At 40.7% G+C, this 18,554-nt stretch overlaps 1 protein-coding gene across 1 annotated transcript in view; it reads right to left on the bottom strand.

Annotated features, from left to right (window-relative positions):
- Positions 1-845: 845 nt before the first annotated feature.
- Positions 846-18,554, bottom strand: part of TRMT9B (tRNA methyltransferase 9B (putative)) — a 29,779-nt gene continuing 12,070 nt past the window's right edge. The window contains exons 2-4 of the mRNA XM_075265942.1: positions 11,300-11,454; positions 4,973-5,146; positions 846-1,993 (exon numbers count right to left, since the gene is read on the bottom strand). Coding sequence (XP_075122043.1) covers positions 984-1,993; positions 4,973-5,146; positions 11,300-11,453 — 1,338 coding nt within the window. The 5' untranslated portion in view covers position 11,454 and the 3' untranslated portion in view covers positions 846-983. The remainder of the gene's footprint in view (positions 1,994-4,972; positions 5,147-11,299; positions 11,455-18,554) is intronic.

Below are 18,554 nucleotides of genomic sequence, written 5' to 3'. Positions count from 1 at the left end.
TCTCTTTTCTGCGCGGAACCCATTGAAGTCAATGGAAGCCTTTTATCAGCGCTGATTCTGCCGCGAGTTATCGTGGCAGAATCAGCACCACTTTACTCCGTGTCAATGGCCCCTTGTCTGGAACTTTTTAGATAATTGGCTAAAAAAGAAATGAAAATAATAATGTCAAAATTCTCCTAATACTACCAATTAGCTGACATACCATACCATAAGAAAAGTTAATGGTTTATTTTTTGTCAATTAACATAATTAAAGCGTAAATAAACTTTTGGACAACTTTTGATTTTCTGGCAGTATTTGGGTCAACAATACATTTTGTAATATGCATTATTAAACAAATGTTGGCTCCTTTCTGTGAAATCCTGCATTTTTTTTCACTCTTTCCCTTGTTTCTGTATTGAGAGCTGTTTCTGTCACTCACACAGAAGATCTGTGGTTAGTTCTCCAAGATGTTTGGAACAACCTCCCTGCTGAGCTCCTTCAATGACTGTGTACAAGTGTACCTAGAAGAATTCATGATAAAGGGCGGTCACGCCAAATATTGATGTGATGAGATTTGTCTTTTTTTCATTCACTTCATTTTGTTAATTGAAAAACTTAAACTAGTAACACTTCTATTTTGAAAGCATCTTACTGTGGAGGTTTTTTCTACACCTATGCCTAAAACTTTGGCACTGTACTATCTACGGGTTAATCACTGATGACGAGTGGCAGCATAATGTCTTTGTCCATAATCAGTATTGCTTCGTTATCCATTTCTTGTTAAAAATAACTGAAATAATTTTAGAATAGGAAACAAAGATAGTAAAAATACACCATTAACAACTAATGGCTAATCTGTATAAAACCTTAATTTCAAGTATTGTTGTCTGCACAAGTAACAAACAAAATAAATAACAAAATTATTATTTTTGCAGTACAAAAAAGGAAATACATTAAAACGTAGTACGAATCAGCCATGACTTCATGTAAAAATAAAATACTTATGGGATAAGATTATTTTTTTCTGCAATAATACACCAGTTACCGTGGTCATAAGTAGAACTTATAACACTAAGTTCTGGAACATCGTTTTCCAAGAGACTACGCAGTTCTCCCTCACGGAAAACATGATAATATCGCATGAATGTCTTTGAGTCATAAGAATCTGCTTCTTGGTCACTGGCTGCTACGGTTTCATCCAGGACCGAGTCGCTGGATTCTGTCGTTGAAGTTCTTTTTAAGACTTTCTTTTGGGTACCCACATCACCTTCACTGCTACAAATACAGGTGCAGTATTTGGCATCAGGATGAAAGTTTTGTTTTATATCATTCTGAACCAAACCCACATGTCTCCCATTTTCACTTTTTGAGGGATCTAAAGCTAGAAACCATTGATGCTTTTTGTTTGATTCACTTTTAATAAAAACCTCATCATCATCAAAACTGTGATCCTTTAGTAGAAGCCTTTGGTGTCCAAGGTCAAGACTACAGTGTCGAGAAGGCTGCACAGACACAGTTCTATTCACCCACCCACTAACAGGGCTGAGAGATTTCATCTTATCAATCTGCCTCCTCAAGGTGGACTCATCAAGGGATCTGGAGAAGAACCATGAGCGGAGAGATCTTCCAATGGCACTGTAGAGTCTACTCTCATCATTGGGAAACTTCATGCAGCAGGTTTCACTTGCTCTACAGGGACTTGTGTTGTGTAATTGCTTAGAATCAAAAGTCTGCTGCAAGTCAATGTTGTCTGACTTGCAAACCAACTTTTGATTCATGTCAGGAGATGTAGTATTGGGATTCATTTTATTTTCCCACTGGTTCGCTTCTGGGGTCCGTCGGGGTAGTAATGCTTTGTTCCATGGCACAAATACATCTTGCTTTTCAAAACGACGGCTTTTTTGTTCCATTGCCCAAACGTAGAGCATGATCTGACCACCAGGATGCAAAATTCTCGCCATTTCCTTTATTGCACGAATTCTTCTTTGTTTAGTGGAAAAATGATGAATCACTAGAAAAAAGAGAACAAGACACAATTCAGGGTCAAGAGGCTCATTACAGACATGACCAGCTCTAAAATTACAATAAGAATCTTATAAAGATCTCATAAGCAATTCTTTAAGTCACATTTTAAGAGCCATAACTTTTTTAGTTTTCTATCAGTTCAGGGGGTGTTCACACTTGCGCTCGGTGTCTGCCCTGTACCATTCCACCGGGTTTCCGTCCTCAGCCCCAAGAAACTGGACATGGGATGGCTTCCCGGAAGTCAGCTTTAAAACTCATTCATTTGAATGGGTTTTTAAAGGTAACAGCAAGTGTCTGCCTGCGTCCTCTCCGCGGGGAAACCGTTTTTTTTTTCAGCCGGACACAAAGTCCTGCATGTCCAACTTTGTGTCCAGCTATAAAAAATGGTTTTCCCACAGAGAGGCCACAGGGGGACCTTTAAAAACCCATTCAAATGAATGAGTTTTAAAGCTGACTGCCGAGAAGCCATCCCCTCTCTCCCACAGGTCCCAGGCTCCCACAGTAGTCTTGCTGCAAGAGGTCGGTGAGTCAAGAAACTGATCCCCTTCTGTCAAACGTCCTAGGTCCTGGACAGTAAACAATGAAGGATACTACTTAAATCATAGACTAATATAATTTTTTTTTATCCTGCATGTTTATTTACTGAAATGTAATATCTATAACGCTAGGTTCACACTGGCGCCAGTCTCTCTCTCATCTGGTCCGTCACGGTACACAAAGGACGGAGAGTCGGACCACTACAAGAGCGGTTAAACACGCCTAAGTGTCTTTGCAGCAAATACTATTGATGACTCAGTATAAGAAGAGGCATTCATTGAGAATGAGGATGTGAGACATCTGCGTTTTAATGATCACTATTTATAGAAACCTAAATGGAGAATAAACAGACCTAATAATAAGCAGGTACATCTGAGTCACAACTACAAAAGGCTGCTTGTCATTTTGTCTCTGATGACATTGTAACGTTCCATAATATAATAACCAAGGAAATAAAAGTTTTCCAGCAGTTATGATCTCTGTCTAGTAATAGGAGTGTAAAAGGTTACAATCACAAGCGAGCTCCTGTATTTGGATTAATACTATCACATATCACGCACAATGATGTAACAGAGTTACGCTGGGAACACGCAGGGATGGATTGCAGCCGGTTAGATGTTACAGATTTGCTTGCTGTGATCTACAGTAGAAGCATAGTGGATAAGATTTGGATAAGATATCATCCTCATGCTGCAACTAAAACTTGCAACAGAAACAGCAACAGTACCCTGTATATCTAAATACATGAAAATGAGGTCCTTGGTTAACATCTTGATCAAATCATGTAAGCCCATATGTTATATTGTATAAGCCCATCTGCAGGTGTGGGTGACTTCATTTTGGTTGTGCATGCCGTCCATCTGCCCAAGGCTGATAATTAATGAATAGCATGGTTGAAGGACGCTTTTTTTAGAAGCCCAGGCCCAGAAATAGGAGACTATTTCTAGTATATTCCAAGGATAATATGGCTGGAATTTGCTTGTCCCAAATTCATTGGAGGCCAAGGCCCAAAAGGAGGTCAGTCATTATGGTGCAAGGTCCCATCTTAAAAGGTCACCTTGTTGCTTGCAGATACAATTAGATCACGTATTGTTATATACAAAAGTTATTTGCAGCAATGCTTTTGGTGCTAGTGATGTCGCAAATTTTTGTGTTCACATTTCTATTGCAGCCATGGAAAAGTGCACCTGTGCTTATATAGGGTGATGCAAAGGCATGGAGACACCAGAATAAGCACTGCTTTCCATTGAGTCAGCTGTGTCCATACCTTTGGTCCACACTGTAGCTCATATTTTTTTGCAGTTCTGACTACTGTGTGTATGTTAAAGTGGATGCAACCTGCAGTATTTCAACCCTGGAAATACAAAGGTTGAGAGCGACAAGAGACCTGCAGTGATTCCTACAGGTGATGACCTCAGCCTGAGGGAATTTTTATACGATGTAAATAATCTCTACAGCCTATATCATCACAGAAGATGACATTATCAGTACAACCAGTAGAAGGTAGCAGGGCTGTGAAGTGGGCAAGCCAAACCACCAAATCAACTCTATTTTTCCCCAGTCCGACACCAACTGCTTCGTAATGGCTGACAGCTATGGTCAGTCAGAAGCAGAAAAGATCCTCCAATTCAGGAAAAAACTAGTGATATATTTACCTAATTATGAATACAATTAATGATATAATATTAATAATTATACACTATGTGATCAAAAGTATCCAGACACCTGACTGAAAATGACTTACAAGTTGGTGGCGCCCTCCATCGGTAATGCTGGAATTCAATATGGTGTTGGCCCACCCTTAGCCTTGATGACAGCTTCCACTCTCGCAGGCATACGTTCTATCAGGTGTTGGAAGGTTTCTTGGGGAATGGCTGCCCATTCTTCATGGAGTGCTGCACTGAGGAGAGGTATGTATTTAGGTCAGTGAGGCCTGGCACGAAGTCGGCGTTCCAAAACATCTCAAAGGTGTTCTATAGGATTCAAGTCAGGACTCTGTGCAGGCCAGTCCATTACAGAGATGTTATTGTCGTGTAACCCCTCCACCACAGGCCGTGCAGTATGAACAGGTGCTCGATCGTGTTGAAAGATGCAATCGCCATCCCCAAATTGCTCTTCAACAGTGGGAAGCAAAAAGGTGTTTAAAACATCAATGTAGGCCTGTGCTGTGATAGTGCCACGCAAAACAACTAGGGGTGCAAGCCCCCTCCATTACCGCCACGAACTTGTAAGTCATTTTCAGCCAGGTGTCTGGATACTTTTTATCACATAGTGTATAATATAATTTAAAAAAGTAATCATTTTATTTCACAGCTGAGTAAATGGAAATCTATAAAGCATAGTAATATGGATAAAAATTGCAGATTATGTGTACAGCTTACATTGTGCAGTGATTTACAGTATTTGCCCTCCAATGCATCAGACTTACCTCCGATAGAGATGACAGTGTCAAAACACTTGTCCCTAAAAGGGAGATTCAGGTTGTCACAAACCATAACTTCAAGATTGTTATTTCTACCAATTTCCACTAGAGGTTCACAGTAATCGCAGCCAAGATTGTACGTGTTACAGTTCACACTGAGATATTTTCCTGTACCGCAACCTGCAATGACAAAATTACATTTTACACAATTTTGCTTACATGCAGATATCAATTAATCCTAGAAGATTTCTTCTAAACAACTAAAGTTGCATCACAAATTACATTCGGAGCCCCCGTAACAGAATACTCCCAAAATTACAGGCAAACAGTCTTTTGTGTATAGATGGACACTATAACTTATGCCCATCATAGTCAATGGGGTCTCTTGGGATCTGTTTGTGTCTGTCATATGGTGATCCATTCCCGCTGGGATTTTAGTTTTTAGATCTAATATCAGCCCCAACCCATGGAAAAATGAAGAGCTGTCTCTTTAAGAAAGAAGCCATGTTTTTCATTTTCCCTTTCAATGCTTTTAACAGGACCACTAAATCCAGAATCCATTAGATCATAATTACAAAGGATGGAAAATAAATTACAATTGCAATATATTCTTTCCTAGGGCAGCAGCCACATTTTCCCCTTCCCTCTCTCCGAATGCTAGTACATGTGAACCAGGAGGTTAGAGAGCAGACTATGGCCGTATACTTATTGTCTATACAGTGAGTAGGAGAACAAACAAAACCAAAAATGCAATAAAATAGAACTTTTATTAACTATAAGTTAAAAACTTATAGCCTAAAAACATCATGCATTTGTCACACTGAAGGCTGTATATGAGGTATGCAGTAGGACATACCTCCCAACTTTTGAAGAGCAGAAAGAGGGACAAAACGTGCGGTGCGTGCGCCGCGGTAAATTTAGATCTGTCCACTTTAATGTTGACCCCGCCCATTCTCATTCATTTTTCATGTGCCCCCACACAGTATAATCCTCATACAGTCACCCGTAAATTATATGTCCCCCCTGCATATCTCCCCCAGTTTCTTATAACCCCTTCATCTGTCCCCAGTTTCATGGCCCCCTCCATCTCCGTCCCCAGTTTCATGTCCCCCCATCTCTGCCCCCAGTTTCATGTCCCACCTCCATCTCTGTTTCCAGTTTAATGTCCCCCCTCCATCTCTGCCCCCAGTTTCATGCCCCTCCATTTCTGCCCAGTTTCCTTTTCCCCCATCTCTGCCTACAGTTTCATGTCCCCCCATCTCTGAACCCAGTTTCATGTCCTCCCTTCATCTGCCAAACAGTTTTATGTCCCCCCATCTCTGCCCACAGTTTCAGGCCATTCTCCACCCCCCTTCATCTGCCCCAGTGTTATGCCATTCCCCCCCCCTTCATCTTCCTCAGTGTCATGCCGTTCTCCCCCCTTCATCTGCCCCAGTGTCATGCCGTTCTCCCCCCTTCATCTGTCCCAGTGTCATGCCATTCTCCCCCCCTTCATCTGCCACAGTGTCATGCCGTTCTCCCCCCTTCATCTGCCCCAGTGTCATGCCGTTCTCCTCCCCTTCATCTGCCCCAGTGTCATGCCGTTCTCCCCCCTTCATATGCCCCAGTATCATGCCGTTCTCCCCCCTTCATCTGTCCCAGTGTCATGCCGTTTTCCCCCCTTCATCTGCCCCCTACATTATGTTCCCCTCAATGTTTAACACAAAGAAAACACTTATACTCAACCTTCCAATGCCCCCCCACAGCTCTCTCTGTAGTCTCACTCACATAGATGACATCACATCGCACCTACACATAGAGGAGCTGGAGCAGCGTTAAAGCAGGAGCTGAGCTGTGACAGCTCCTGCTGTAATCACCTATGTATTCAACTCATCAACGTCCTCTGGATGCCGATGAGTTGAAATCGGGACATACCTCCCACCGACCGGGACCGCGGGACAGGACACCGAATCCGTGAATGTCCCACGGAATCCGGGACGGTTGGAAGGTATGAGTAGGATGGTGCTTTATGCAGATTACAGTTTATGTAGTCCTGCACTGGTTGGTGATGGTTATCTCATATATCCATTATTAGCTCATCCAACACTAAGGGTCAGTTCACACGGTGGAAAATTCCTCTTCATTCTCTGCCACCGGATTTTCCGCACAGCTAACCACAGTGGGATGCCGATACAGTGCATCAGAATTCCGTTGTGGCATCCCGCTGCTGATTAGGCCCGGATGAATGGAGCAAAATTCCATAGTATGAAGAGAAAGGTCTGCAACATTTGTGTTGTCTTTAAAATTCAACTTTTAATCCATTAATTAAAAAATTATCAAAAAACATACATAGTGCAAAGTAGGAATAAACACAATGACAGAAAAATGAAAAAATAGTGCTGAAAAACTGCTATCACTGACGAGTTTCAGGACTACTCATGTCCCTTAGTCATAGCGCAGTTGGTATCCAAAGACTGACTGAGGCTTCACACCCCTCAGTTAGTCTTTGGGAGGCAAATTCAGGAGAAATGGAGGTGAATTCGGGAGGAATCTGCTTTGGATTAGGGGGCGGGGGGAATCCCCCCCCCCTAAATGTGCCTAATTTGATGGCATAGGGTTATTAGCACATAATCCTCCTATGTCATCAACTAGTATTACAAGTTTTTACATGTGCGAATACTGAATGGTCAAATACAGAGGTCAGACTATACTCAATACATTCTAGGTTCTGGAGCAAAGTGACCTGATGTAGCCTGTATAATCTCTTGAATTAAACTAACAGAAGCCACAAGGCTAATGTACCGTATATTTAGATCACTGCGCTATAAGGGTCACCGCATAGCCAAAGCTGTGAGAGTGGCTACATTTGTACTACCAGCACCGCCGCAAACAGCTGAGACTCTTGGCCCGATGCACTTGATTCTAGCAAATCCCATCCATACACTGCAGAAAAGCACGCAGAAATACTGTGATTTCCAAAACCATCGCAGTTTTGGAAATCGGAGCATGCCAGTTATACCTACAGAAACACTATTCACTATAGGTATAATGGGAGCAGAGGAAACCTCTGTGGACTTTCTATGTAAAGTGCTGTGGGAAAAAACGTGATGCGTTGACGTTGCCCGTAGACTGACTATATCATGCATATTTTTGTTTTATTTTTAGTCTTTGGGTTTAGTATCCCTGGCTTACAGATTTAAACTGTAGGAAAAATACCTCATGAAATCTTGACAAACAATAAAATATAACACTAAGTTTAGAAATGCTAGAATTATTCATAAAATAATGTCCTTTTGGAGACAATAAATATAACAGTCTGAAATAGAAAATAGCTGAAATATCTAGACTATAAAACTCGCTGCATTCATTAGCAGGGTCTGTCTCCTCCGTTATTATTTCTACTCTTCTAAATGTTCCTATCACTTGTTATTGTGTAAGAAACGATCGCTCATTCTTCATGCAGGGGAGATCGTGCTTACTAAAGTGTCAGCGCGGCACTGTAACACATCCCAGACTATTTTTATCTATTGTCTATTTCTGTCATTGTTCAGGGGAGGCTGCTATTACTCAGTGCTCAGGTGGCTGGAGCCAGAGAAATATCTGCTAAGAATCCGAAACTCACGTACAAATGATTTCCTAACCATTACTGTGACATACACAAAGGTTCATTTACAACACACAATGTAGGGGAGATATACAATGCATGAATTTGTGTGTCACCAAAAATGATGACAAAGGTGGCAGATTACCGTAGATATAGTTCTCTCTGCTAAATCACATGGCGATTTACATTTACGCCAATATTTTGCTTCAAAAGTAGCACACGTCCCTAATAAATGTGCCACATTTGGCTGGTCTTAGAGACCCCTCCCAGTTATAAGGACACGTTACAAAACTGTCAAGACAAGCGAACAAACTATTTAAAGTCAAACAATGGCATGTGTCAAGTTTACCAATTTTTTTGTTTTGTTTTTTTTTTGCTACTATTAGCTTTGTTAAAATTGGCAAATTTGGCCGCGGCCAGGGTGGTCTGGAGATGAGCTGTGCCCAGCGGGGGAACTACTGCCGTACCAGACTGGCTACTCCAGCAGGTAATGGCCGTTATTTACTTACTGATCCCGACTACTGCCAATGACTGCCTTTGCTTGCTCTTCAGCCCTCCAGGGGGCCCCATGCATCTCATATCATGTCCAGATGCTGAACAGTGTGAAAACGTTGCTGACTCTATTCAGCATAATGCACGGGACTTCCTGGAGTTGGAGGAGGAAGCAGAGACAGCCATGAGCAGGATGGGAGACAGGTAAGCAGGGCAGCAGCACTGAGACTATTTTCAGGGTAAACCTCGTCTCGTAAAGTTTGTCCCTGGCAGTTTTGTTCGGACCAAACACATCTGAAGTGGAACTGCTATTATTACACCCTGGGGCCTCTTCAGACCCCAGAGCTGAATGAGCTGAGGGGAAGGCTGTGCAAGGAGAGGGGAAGGATCTATGATCTGTGATAATTGTTCTCTGATCACATATGGTGGGTCTTATACCAGACAAGGAGTGGTTAGAGGGGCTCATCTAATTACTCTTCTGCACCTATATCACCTTCTTATTAAGCCCCTCAGGTCTCATGGTGGATGCTCACCAGAGCGCAAAAGTGGTTTTACACAAAAATTTATGCAAAGCAATATTTTTACATAATGTTTTATTGGTATTATTGGTATTGTTGCATCGGTAACTAGTTTATCCCACAAGTAAATGCTGAAAATAGTTGTTTTGCGTTCATCTCACCTTATAAAAGCAGTATTAAACAGGCTCTTGGAACAGGATACAAAAACAAATTATTTTGTAAAAACAGTGTTTTAAAGGGTCATATTTTTTCTCTCTCCAAATTAACTTGTGGATGGAGACGCATCCAAGCTCCCATTCACTTCAATGGAAGTCCCGGAAACAGCTCAACCTTGGTTCACATCTGCGATTGGTAATCCATTCGGGGAGTCCGCATGGGAACCCCCTGAATAGACTACTGAACACTTTTGCAAGCAGTGTGCAGTAAAAGCACACAGACCCCATAAACTATAATGAGGTCCGTGTGCTTACCGCGAGATCTCCGCACAAGTCATATGGACAGGAAAGTAGATTGTGAAGAGCTTTCCTTTCCGCATGTTCAATGGTGCTCTCATTGAAGTGAATGGGAGTGGAGGCACATGGTTGTCCACCACATGGTTCGATGGCGTTTCCTGCACCTGCATTCACACCCCTGTTCTCATGATTATTAGAGGTCTCAGCAGTCAGACCCTCATGGATCAGCAATTTATGTTCTATCTTATGGATAGAGGATAAATATGTGCGATAGCATAATCTCTTTAACTGTGCAAAAGTTGCAAAACATAACTAAAAAAAATTATACATACTGTATATACACTATGTGATCAAAAGTATCCAGACACCTGGCTGAAAATGACTTACAAGTTCGTGGCGCCCTCCATCGGTAATGGAGGGGGCTTGCACCCCTAGTTGTTTTGCGTGGCACTATCAGAGCACAGGCCTACATTGATGTTTTAAACACCTTCTTGCTTCCCACTGTTGAAGAGCAATTTGGGGATGGCGATTGCATCTTTCAACACGATCGAGCACCTGTTCATACTGCACAGCCTGTGGCGGAGTGGTTACACGACAATAACTTCTCTGTAATGGACTGGCCTGCACAGAGTCCTGACTTGAATCCTATAGAACACCTTTGAGATGTTTTGGAACGCCAACTTCATGCCAGGCCTCACCGACCTAGATCGATACCTCTCCTCAGTGCAGCACTCTGTGAAGAATGGGCTGCCATTCCCCAAGAAACCTTCCAGCACCTGATAGAACGTATGCCTGCGAGAGTGGAAGCTGTCATCAAGGCTAAGGGTGGGCCAACACCATATTGAATTCCAGCATTACCGATGGAGGGCGCCACCAACTTGTAAGTCATTTTCAGCCAGGTGTCTGGATACTTTTGACCACATAGTGTATATATATTTGGTGTTATAATGGCAACCACCTATATAATAAAGACAACATACTGTATTATATATAGCTTGTCCTGTGCAAGGTGTCACATAGTAATATTAATGAAAATGTACCTATTACATTTACTATATACTGTAAGTTGCCATTTCCTGTGCTCAGGTGTTTCTGTATCTCCTACTCAGTCAGTATGTATACGTGTCATGCTCAAGTACATTTAATAAAAAGAAATGTAGACCAAACAAAATATGAGAACTCAGAGTAGATTATAGCAAATTCCTAACCCCGGCTGTCCCACGACAAGTAGGTCACTTAAATGGTCACCTAAATGTCTAGTAACAAACTAATAAAGGCTTATGCTTACCTATATCAACAACGAGACTGCCTGGCTTTTGCTCCAGTAGAAACTGTCGAACCTTTGGCCACGCTTTACTCTGCACTTCATTGAAGTATGGGGCTGTGCTCTCATACACACTGTGGACATGTTGATTCTCCAGCTGGGCAGCTTCATAGTCCATGCTAGCAAAGACCAACAACAATTAATTACGTTCACCTTTGGCACGCTATTCAGTTATCTTGAATGTTCGCCAAATTGGATAACGATCAGAAAATGGATTTCTATGACTTTTCTGATACCACTATCCCATAATCCTCCATATTATAGACTATTATATTTGACTTTTAATCTATATAAACAGTAGGTACAGTTTAAAGAAAGTGGAAAATTAATATGTTTTAAATCATTTATAATATGTAATGCTCTGTTCACATAACACTTCAGTTTTACATTCACCAGGCACACCATGGAAGTCTCGCAGCATATCTGCCGTTCATACAGACTGTCATATACCACTGTATATCATACAGTGCCTTCTCAGAATCACCCACTATAGAAAAGAAAAAATATATATCCTTGTACCGTGTTAGCCAGTGGATGTGAAATGAAAGAAATTTTCTGAGAGAAGTCCTCAGTAGTTGATACCTTTTTTAATGGCTAACTCAAAAAGTTTTTGATGACATATTTCGAGCTTTCGGGACTACTATAAAGGTCCCTTCATCAGGATGGTATAACACAATGTCTGAAGGTAGGCATATATATACAGAGAAATGGAATGTTAGATGCAAAATAGATGGAAAACAGAACATAGACAGTTTTTTTAAAAAAAAAAAAAACACATATATATCAGTTCACAGGAAAGTTCTCTGGGTTTATGGCTTCTTTAATCAGTGACGTGGTGTCTAGTGGTTATAAAAGGCCATAAAACCCTGGGCCCTGTTTAAACCTTGTTGGAGAGTGTTAAAGTTCACCATAAGTTTAAATTCCCATATGAGGCGATCTTTTCTGTCTCTGAAATTCCCCCTTAGTACCAGGATCTTCATATCCTGGGTCATATTATGATTTTGATTACAGAAGTGTTTTGGCACCGGGAGGTCCATTCTTTGCTCTCTAATCGTATGTCTGTGTGAGTTCATCCTCATCCTAAGTGACTGTCCTGTCTCACCTACATACAGGCCCTCAGGACACTTAGTACACAATATCAAATACACTACATTAGGTGTGCTGCAGGTGAAGTTACCTGGGATCTTGTAGTGTCGATCGGAGTTTGGGATCTTTATTTTGTCCGTAGTCAGTATGTGTGGGCAGGTTTTGCACCTGTTATTTCCACATGGAAATGTTCCTTTGTTAGTTGGAGGTGACAGTGAGCTGCTAATAATCATATTCCTGAGGTTTGGTGGCTGTCTGTAACACAGGAGAGGGGGTTCTGGAAATATGGATTTTAGATGGTTGTCTTTTTGCAGTAGTGAATGTAATTTGCGTGTAATTCCTCTCAGCGTCTCCAGGTGGGGGTTATATGTGACAACCAGGGGCACCCGAGTGTTCTCCTGTTTAGTATTGTATTTTAATAACTCTGATCTTGGCGTTCTGGTGGCCCTGGTGATTTGGTTATCAATTGTTCTTGGATGGTAGCCCTGCCTCAAGAATGTGTTTTTGAGGCCCCCAATGTGCTTGTCTCTGTCCACCGGGTCTGAACATATGCGATGGTATCTGATGGCTTGGCTGTAGACAATGGATTTCTTTATGTGTTTCGGATGAAAGCTATCCCATCTTAGGTAGGTAGGGCGGTCAATCGGCTTCCGATACAGTGATGTCTCAATTTTGTTGTCCTGTATCTTGATGACTGTGTCTAGGAAGTTTATTTCTGAGAAGGAGTGATTGAGCGTCAGGTTGATGGTGGGATGGAACTGGTTGAATTGTTCATGGAAGGTTTTCAGCTGTTGTTCAGACCCAGTCCAAATGATTAGGATATCGTCAATGAAACGGTAGTAGGCCAGAGGCCTGGTGGTGCAGGTGGATAGGAAGTCACTCTCAAGCTTGGCCATGAAGAGATTAGCGTACTGTGGTGCCATTTTGCTCCCCATTGCAGTGCTGGTCTGCTGTAGGTAGATACAGTCACCAAAAGAGAAGTAATTGTGGGTGAGGATGAATTTTGTGAGTTTCACCACAGCTTCAGCATTAATACCTTGTCTTTCCATGAAAAACTGGCAGGCGTTTAAACCATCCTGGTGTGGGATGTTGGAGTACAAGGATTCTACATCCATGGTGGCTAGGATGGTTCCATCTGGAAGGGGACCTATATTAGATAGTTTATTTAATAGGTCTGTAGTATCCTGTAGGTAGCTGGCTGTATCTTTCACTAAAGGTTTGAGGATGCCCTCCACCCATCCAGAGATCTGTTCAGTAAGAGTCCCAACACATGAGATGATCGGTCTCCCTGGGTTCCCAGGTTTGTGCAGTTTTGGAAGCATATAAAAAGTCCCTGTCCTTGGACTTGCTGGTATGAGGCTGCTTAGGCCTTTGGCTCCATCAGATAGACCGGAGATCACCGTTTTTAGTTTTTTGGAGTATTCCACTGTGGGGTCTGAATCCAACTTGGAGTAGTAGTGTGTGTCATTCAGCTGTCTGTGTGCCTCCTGTATGTAGTCTGATGTGTTCATCATGACTATAGCACCCCCCTTGTCCGCTGGTTTAATGATGATGTCGTTATTATTTCTCAGAGATTTTATGGCCCTTCCCGAACTCTGATCGACACTACAAGATCCCAGGTAACTTCACCTGCAGCACACCTAATGTAGTGTATTTGATATTGTGTACTAAGTGTCCTGAGGGCCTGTATGTAGGTGAGACAGGACAGTCACTTAGGATGAGGATGAACTCACACAGACATATGATTAGAGAGCAAAGAATGGACCTCCCGGTGCCAAAACACTTCTGTAATCAAAATCATAATATGACCCAGGATATGAAGATCCTGGTACTAAGGGGGAATTTCAGAGACAGAAAAGATCGCCTCATATGGGAATTTAAACTTATGGTGAACTTTAACACTCTCCAACAAGGTTTAAACAGGGCCCAGGGTTTTATGGCCTTTTATAACCACTAGACACCACGTCACTGATTAAAGAAGCCATAAACCCAGAGAACTTTCCTGTGAACTGATATATATGTGTTTTTTTTAAAAAAACTGTTTATGTTCTGTTTTCCATCTATTTTGCATCTAACACTCCATTTCTCTGTATATATGCCTACCTTCAGACATTGTGTTATACCATCCTGATGAAGGGACCTTTATAGTAGTCCCGAAAGTTCGAAATATGTCATCAAAAACTTTTTGAGTTAGCCATTAAAAAAGGTATCAACTACTGAGTACTTCTCTCAGAAAATTTCTTTCATTCCACTATAGAAATAAACTGATGGTGTGAGAAACACAATCACAAAATACTTAGGACCGGCATTAAGAAGAATATTATTAACAAAGCAATGGGAAAATAGAAGTTAGTGCTTTCCACTAAGGGTCCATTCACATGGAGGAAAATGGTGAGAAATTTGGTGTGGAATTTCAGCGCTGAAAAAAACGCCTCCCATTGACGTCTGCTAGCAAAAAAAGGAACCCATTGAAGTCAATGGGAGGCTTTATTTTTCAGCAATGAAATTCCTCACCAAATTCCTCACCATTTTCCACCATGCGAATGGACCCTAAGGAGTGGACTATGGTAATATAGAATTGGGTATAATTTTGCTTCAGCATCTGCCAACCTGAAAGACATTTGGCTTTTGGTGGATGCAATGAGAAGTAAAGTATATATTGGTGAATATATTGAGTAGGTAATTGCAACTGTAACGTTTAATGGAGATGGAACAAAGGTCTGAATTTTATTGTCTTCAGATGAGGGCAGTACATCATCATCACACATGCACAGTACAGTTAGGGGGCAGCAGATGGTAAAGCCTATTGATGGAAAGCAATGCCCCTAAACCCCATTGATGGAAAGCAAAACCCCTAAAGTCCTTTTCTGCTCATTTGCATAGGACGATTTTTACAAGAATGGAACAATGGTCCTGAATAAGAAATACATAATTGTAAACTGTAAACAGCCCTACAAGGTAATGTTATTAGTTTATATCTCAATTTAGTGCTGACAGACTCCCTTTAACATGGAAGGCACCAGGTATTTTAAATAAGATTATGGATTTAATGTAAAATTTATATTGTTGCTTTAAGGACAATCATCAGTTTTTGTCTGCTCAATTCATCCACTGAATCTGGAAGACCTTGACACTCTGGCACTTTAGAAAATATAATAGTATTCATAGAAGTGAGTAGTCATATTTAACTAAAAGGATTGCTCAGTAGTGTAATAGTCAAAGAGTATCATTCACTTCAAATATGATGGTACAAATGGCTGTAAAATTATTAACTCTGTAAGGCTTAGAGCTCCAATATTCCCCAGCTTGTAGAGAACTGCTACATTTCTTACATGTTAAAGTCTGATGGTCCACATCTGTCATTGGAGATTATATGGTATTTGTACTCTTCTTAACAAGCACAAAGAATCAGACAACACTGAGCTCGAGAAATTCACAGATCACTGAAATTGACTGCAAGAGCCAAGAGATACATCAAATGCATATCCCTTTCAAGTTGTATAAAGTCCAGCATTTCTATCAGCGCTGGACTCACAAAAACCACTGAGACCTTCTATAGTTCATGAAAAGAAATCTTTTCAGAAGTGCTCCTTATGGAGCTTTGTGCATTCAAAAAAAGAGTCCTCTAAGGCTAGAAGAAGCTGAGAGAGTCCCCAGTGCATTAAAGTGTAAGTGGCGTTTCATTTTTGTTTTTACTACTATAGGTGGTTGTTTGGTGAAGAGTTTTATAATATACTTTACTAACCTATATTACTTCCGCTCTAGATTCGTATTGCCAGGGAGAGTCCGGACACGCTGTTTATTGTCAGTATATACAAACATAGCAGTTGTGAAAATGGGAGATCAATTCCAATAGCTGTATCTCCAAATTTATACCAAATAGACCAGTGCTTCAAAGCAGAGAGACATCTGCACTATAGAGAGAAATTTCTCTTTCACAGCACAACACAGTTTATTATGAATTATTATTCATTCCCCTGAACAGAATTATTCTTAGTATGAATTAAGAATCATTCTTATTCAGAATTATTATATTATGCTGTAGAAAACTTAATATTTCTGTCTGTCTCCTTCTCCTTCTACCCCCTGCTTCTACTAATCTGCTTGTGTAGTCCACAGGATAGGAAGTAAAGACAGGAGTAATGCTTAAAAACACAGGCATTTTTATAAAGTATATTGCAAAACATGTTCTCCTCAGCCATACTACTGAAGTTCACTTACACATTAAAGACACAGTTAGGGATGTGAGTAGTATATGCATTCCCAACAGCACATTTAACTAGTTAAATCTCTTCTTTTTTTTTTAAGCTAGAACTTCAGTCTTTGCAGCATATGAAGGCTAAGAATCTAAGCTTTAATATGACATCAGAACCACTGTTCCAGTTGGAATAAAACTGCAGATATAGCTGTGACCCTCTCTTCCTTGGTAACTGCTACACCAACACACAGTATACAGATTCTCCCTGGCAATGATCAGTTAAAGTATTGTCAGAACTTTACAGCCTGTTTTCTAGTAAAAGGATGTTAAATAGGTTAATAAAGTATGTTAAAAAATGGTCACTAGACAACCATCTACACAATAATAAAAAAAATAAATTAAAATGACATGCTAAAATACTAAGAAATGGGGTAATGAGGAATAGCAGCAAGAGAAATCATTTGATGAGTTGAATTTTTGGGGTCAGTATTTTGGATCAAAGAGAAGGTTGTTTGTAAAGGAACTGGAGAACTCTAAAAAGGGAGTTTGTGACCAGGTAGTTTTAGATATACAGTGGCTGCTACTTAGGACACAAGGGTATATAAGATATTCATTAGGATGTCTGGATTGTTGCCTAATGAATAATTACAATGGAGATTTACTTTAAAGATATGTTCACACTGCTCTCATTACAGTGCATTGTTGTGATCCATCATAAGATCAGAACAACAGAATGAAAAGCCAATAGAATAACTTATTAAGATAGAGCGCTCTTCATCTATATCCATCTCCAGTCACTGTATATTGAAAATAATTCTGCCATAGACGGAAGTTAAATTCTTACATGCAGGACTTTTTCTGCTTTAAAAAACAACATGAAAATGGAAACAAATGCAGATGGAAGTTGCTCTGTCTGTATCAGTCATTTATCAGCTTTTCAGTCCATTGTTCTGATCCTGGACATAAAGATCATCAGTTTCAATATACTTCTATGGGTCTGCATGGCATGAGTTCCTTATAGCCTGAACCTCACATTACATAACTATGTCCTGATAGCAGAGTGTTTGCCAGAGAGGCCCAGCAAGGCTCTGTTATAACCCCTAGGATCTACATTGATGTATTAAATACAGAATTCATTGCTGTACGAATACACGTTCTGAGAAACAGCTGTGTACTTGAAAACCTAAACCTGAGAATCCTGTATTGTTCACAAACAGACAATGAATAACATTTTTCAGGTTAAGTAAAACTTCTCAGCATACTGTTGAACCATAGAAAGCAAAATGATGCTAGGCAAAAGGACAGAAAATTATATTAAGAAGCTTTTACCTTCAGAGTGGTCTTTATCTGATATCAAGAGGATGTCGTCTATGTAACTGGGGGGATGAAAGGACGATTATCCTTTCCTTTTCATCCCAATTGCCTTTTAACTTTAAATGCACTAACTGCAGAGATCTCATTTTTAGAATCATGCAGAGGGTAAAGTGCCCTGCTGATCAGCTAATGGGTGGTTTACAATCTCCGATAAGAGATCATGGTGGTTGTCATATTCTGAAACTTATGTCTCGTTCCAAAAAAACGGTAATTAGATGAGCCTGGAGAGTGGGATTCAAAGTGCCATATGAAATATTTTCCTACACACTGTGCAATCTAGACTATAAAAATGGTGCACAGGGGAAAGAATTGGACTGTATTCTCTATTTGGTATGTAGTAGACCACCTGGATAAGATTTCCAGGATTGTGTCATTCCTTCCAAACTGTACAATCAGATCAATGAGAAGGAAACAAAATGTTATTAGAAAATAGCACCACTAGAGATGAGCGAGTAGTGTTCGATCGAGTAGGTGTTTGATCGAATACTACGGTATTCTAAATACTTGTACTCGATTGAACACTACTAGCTGTTCGAAGTTTAAGGTTCAATGCAGAACCAG

Source organism: Leptodactylus fuscus, chromosome 1, assembly GCF_031893055.1.
Source record: "Leptodactylus fuscus isolate aLepFus1 chromosome 1, aLepFus1.hap2, whole genome shotgun sequence".
Taxonomy (NCBI): domain Eukaryota; kingdom Metazoa; phylum Chordata; class Amphibia; order Anura; family Leptodactylidae; genus Leptodactylus; species Leptodactylus fuscus.
The sequence above is the reverse complement of the archived record's forward strand: the minus strand, read 5'-3'. Positions and strand labels throughout refer to the sequence as shown.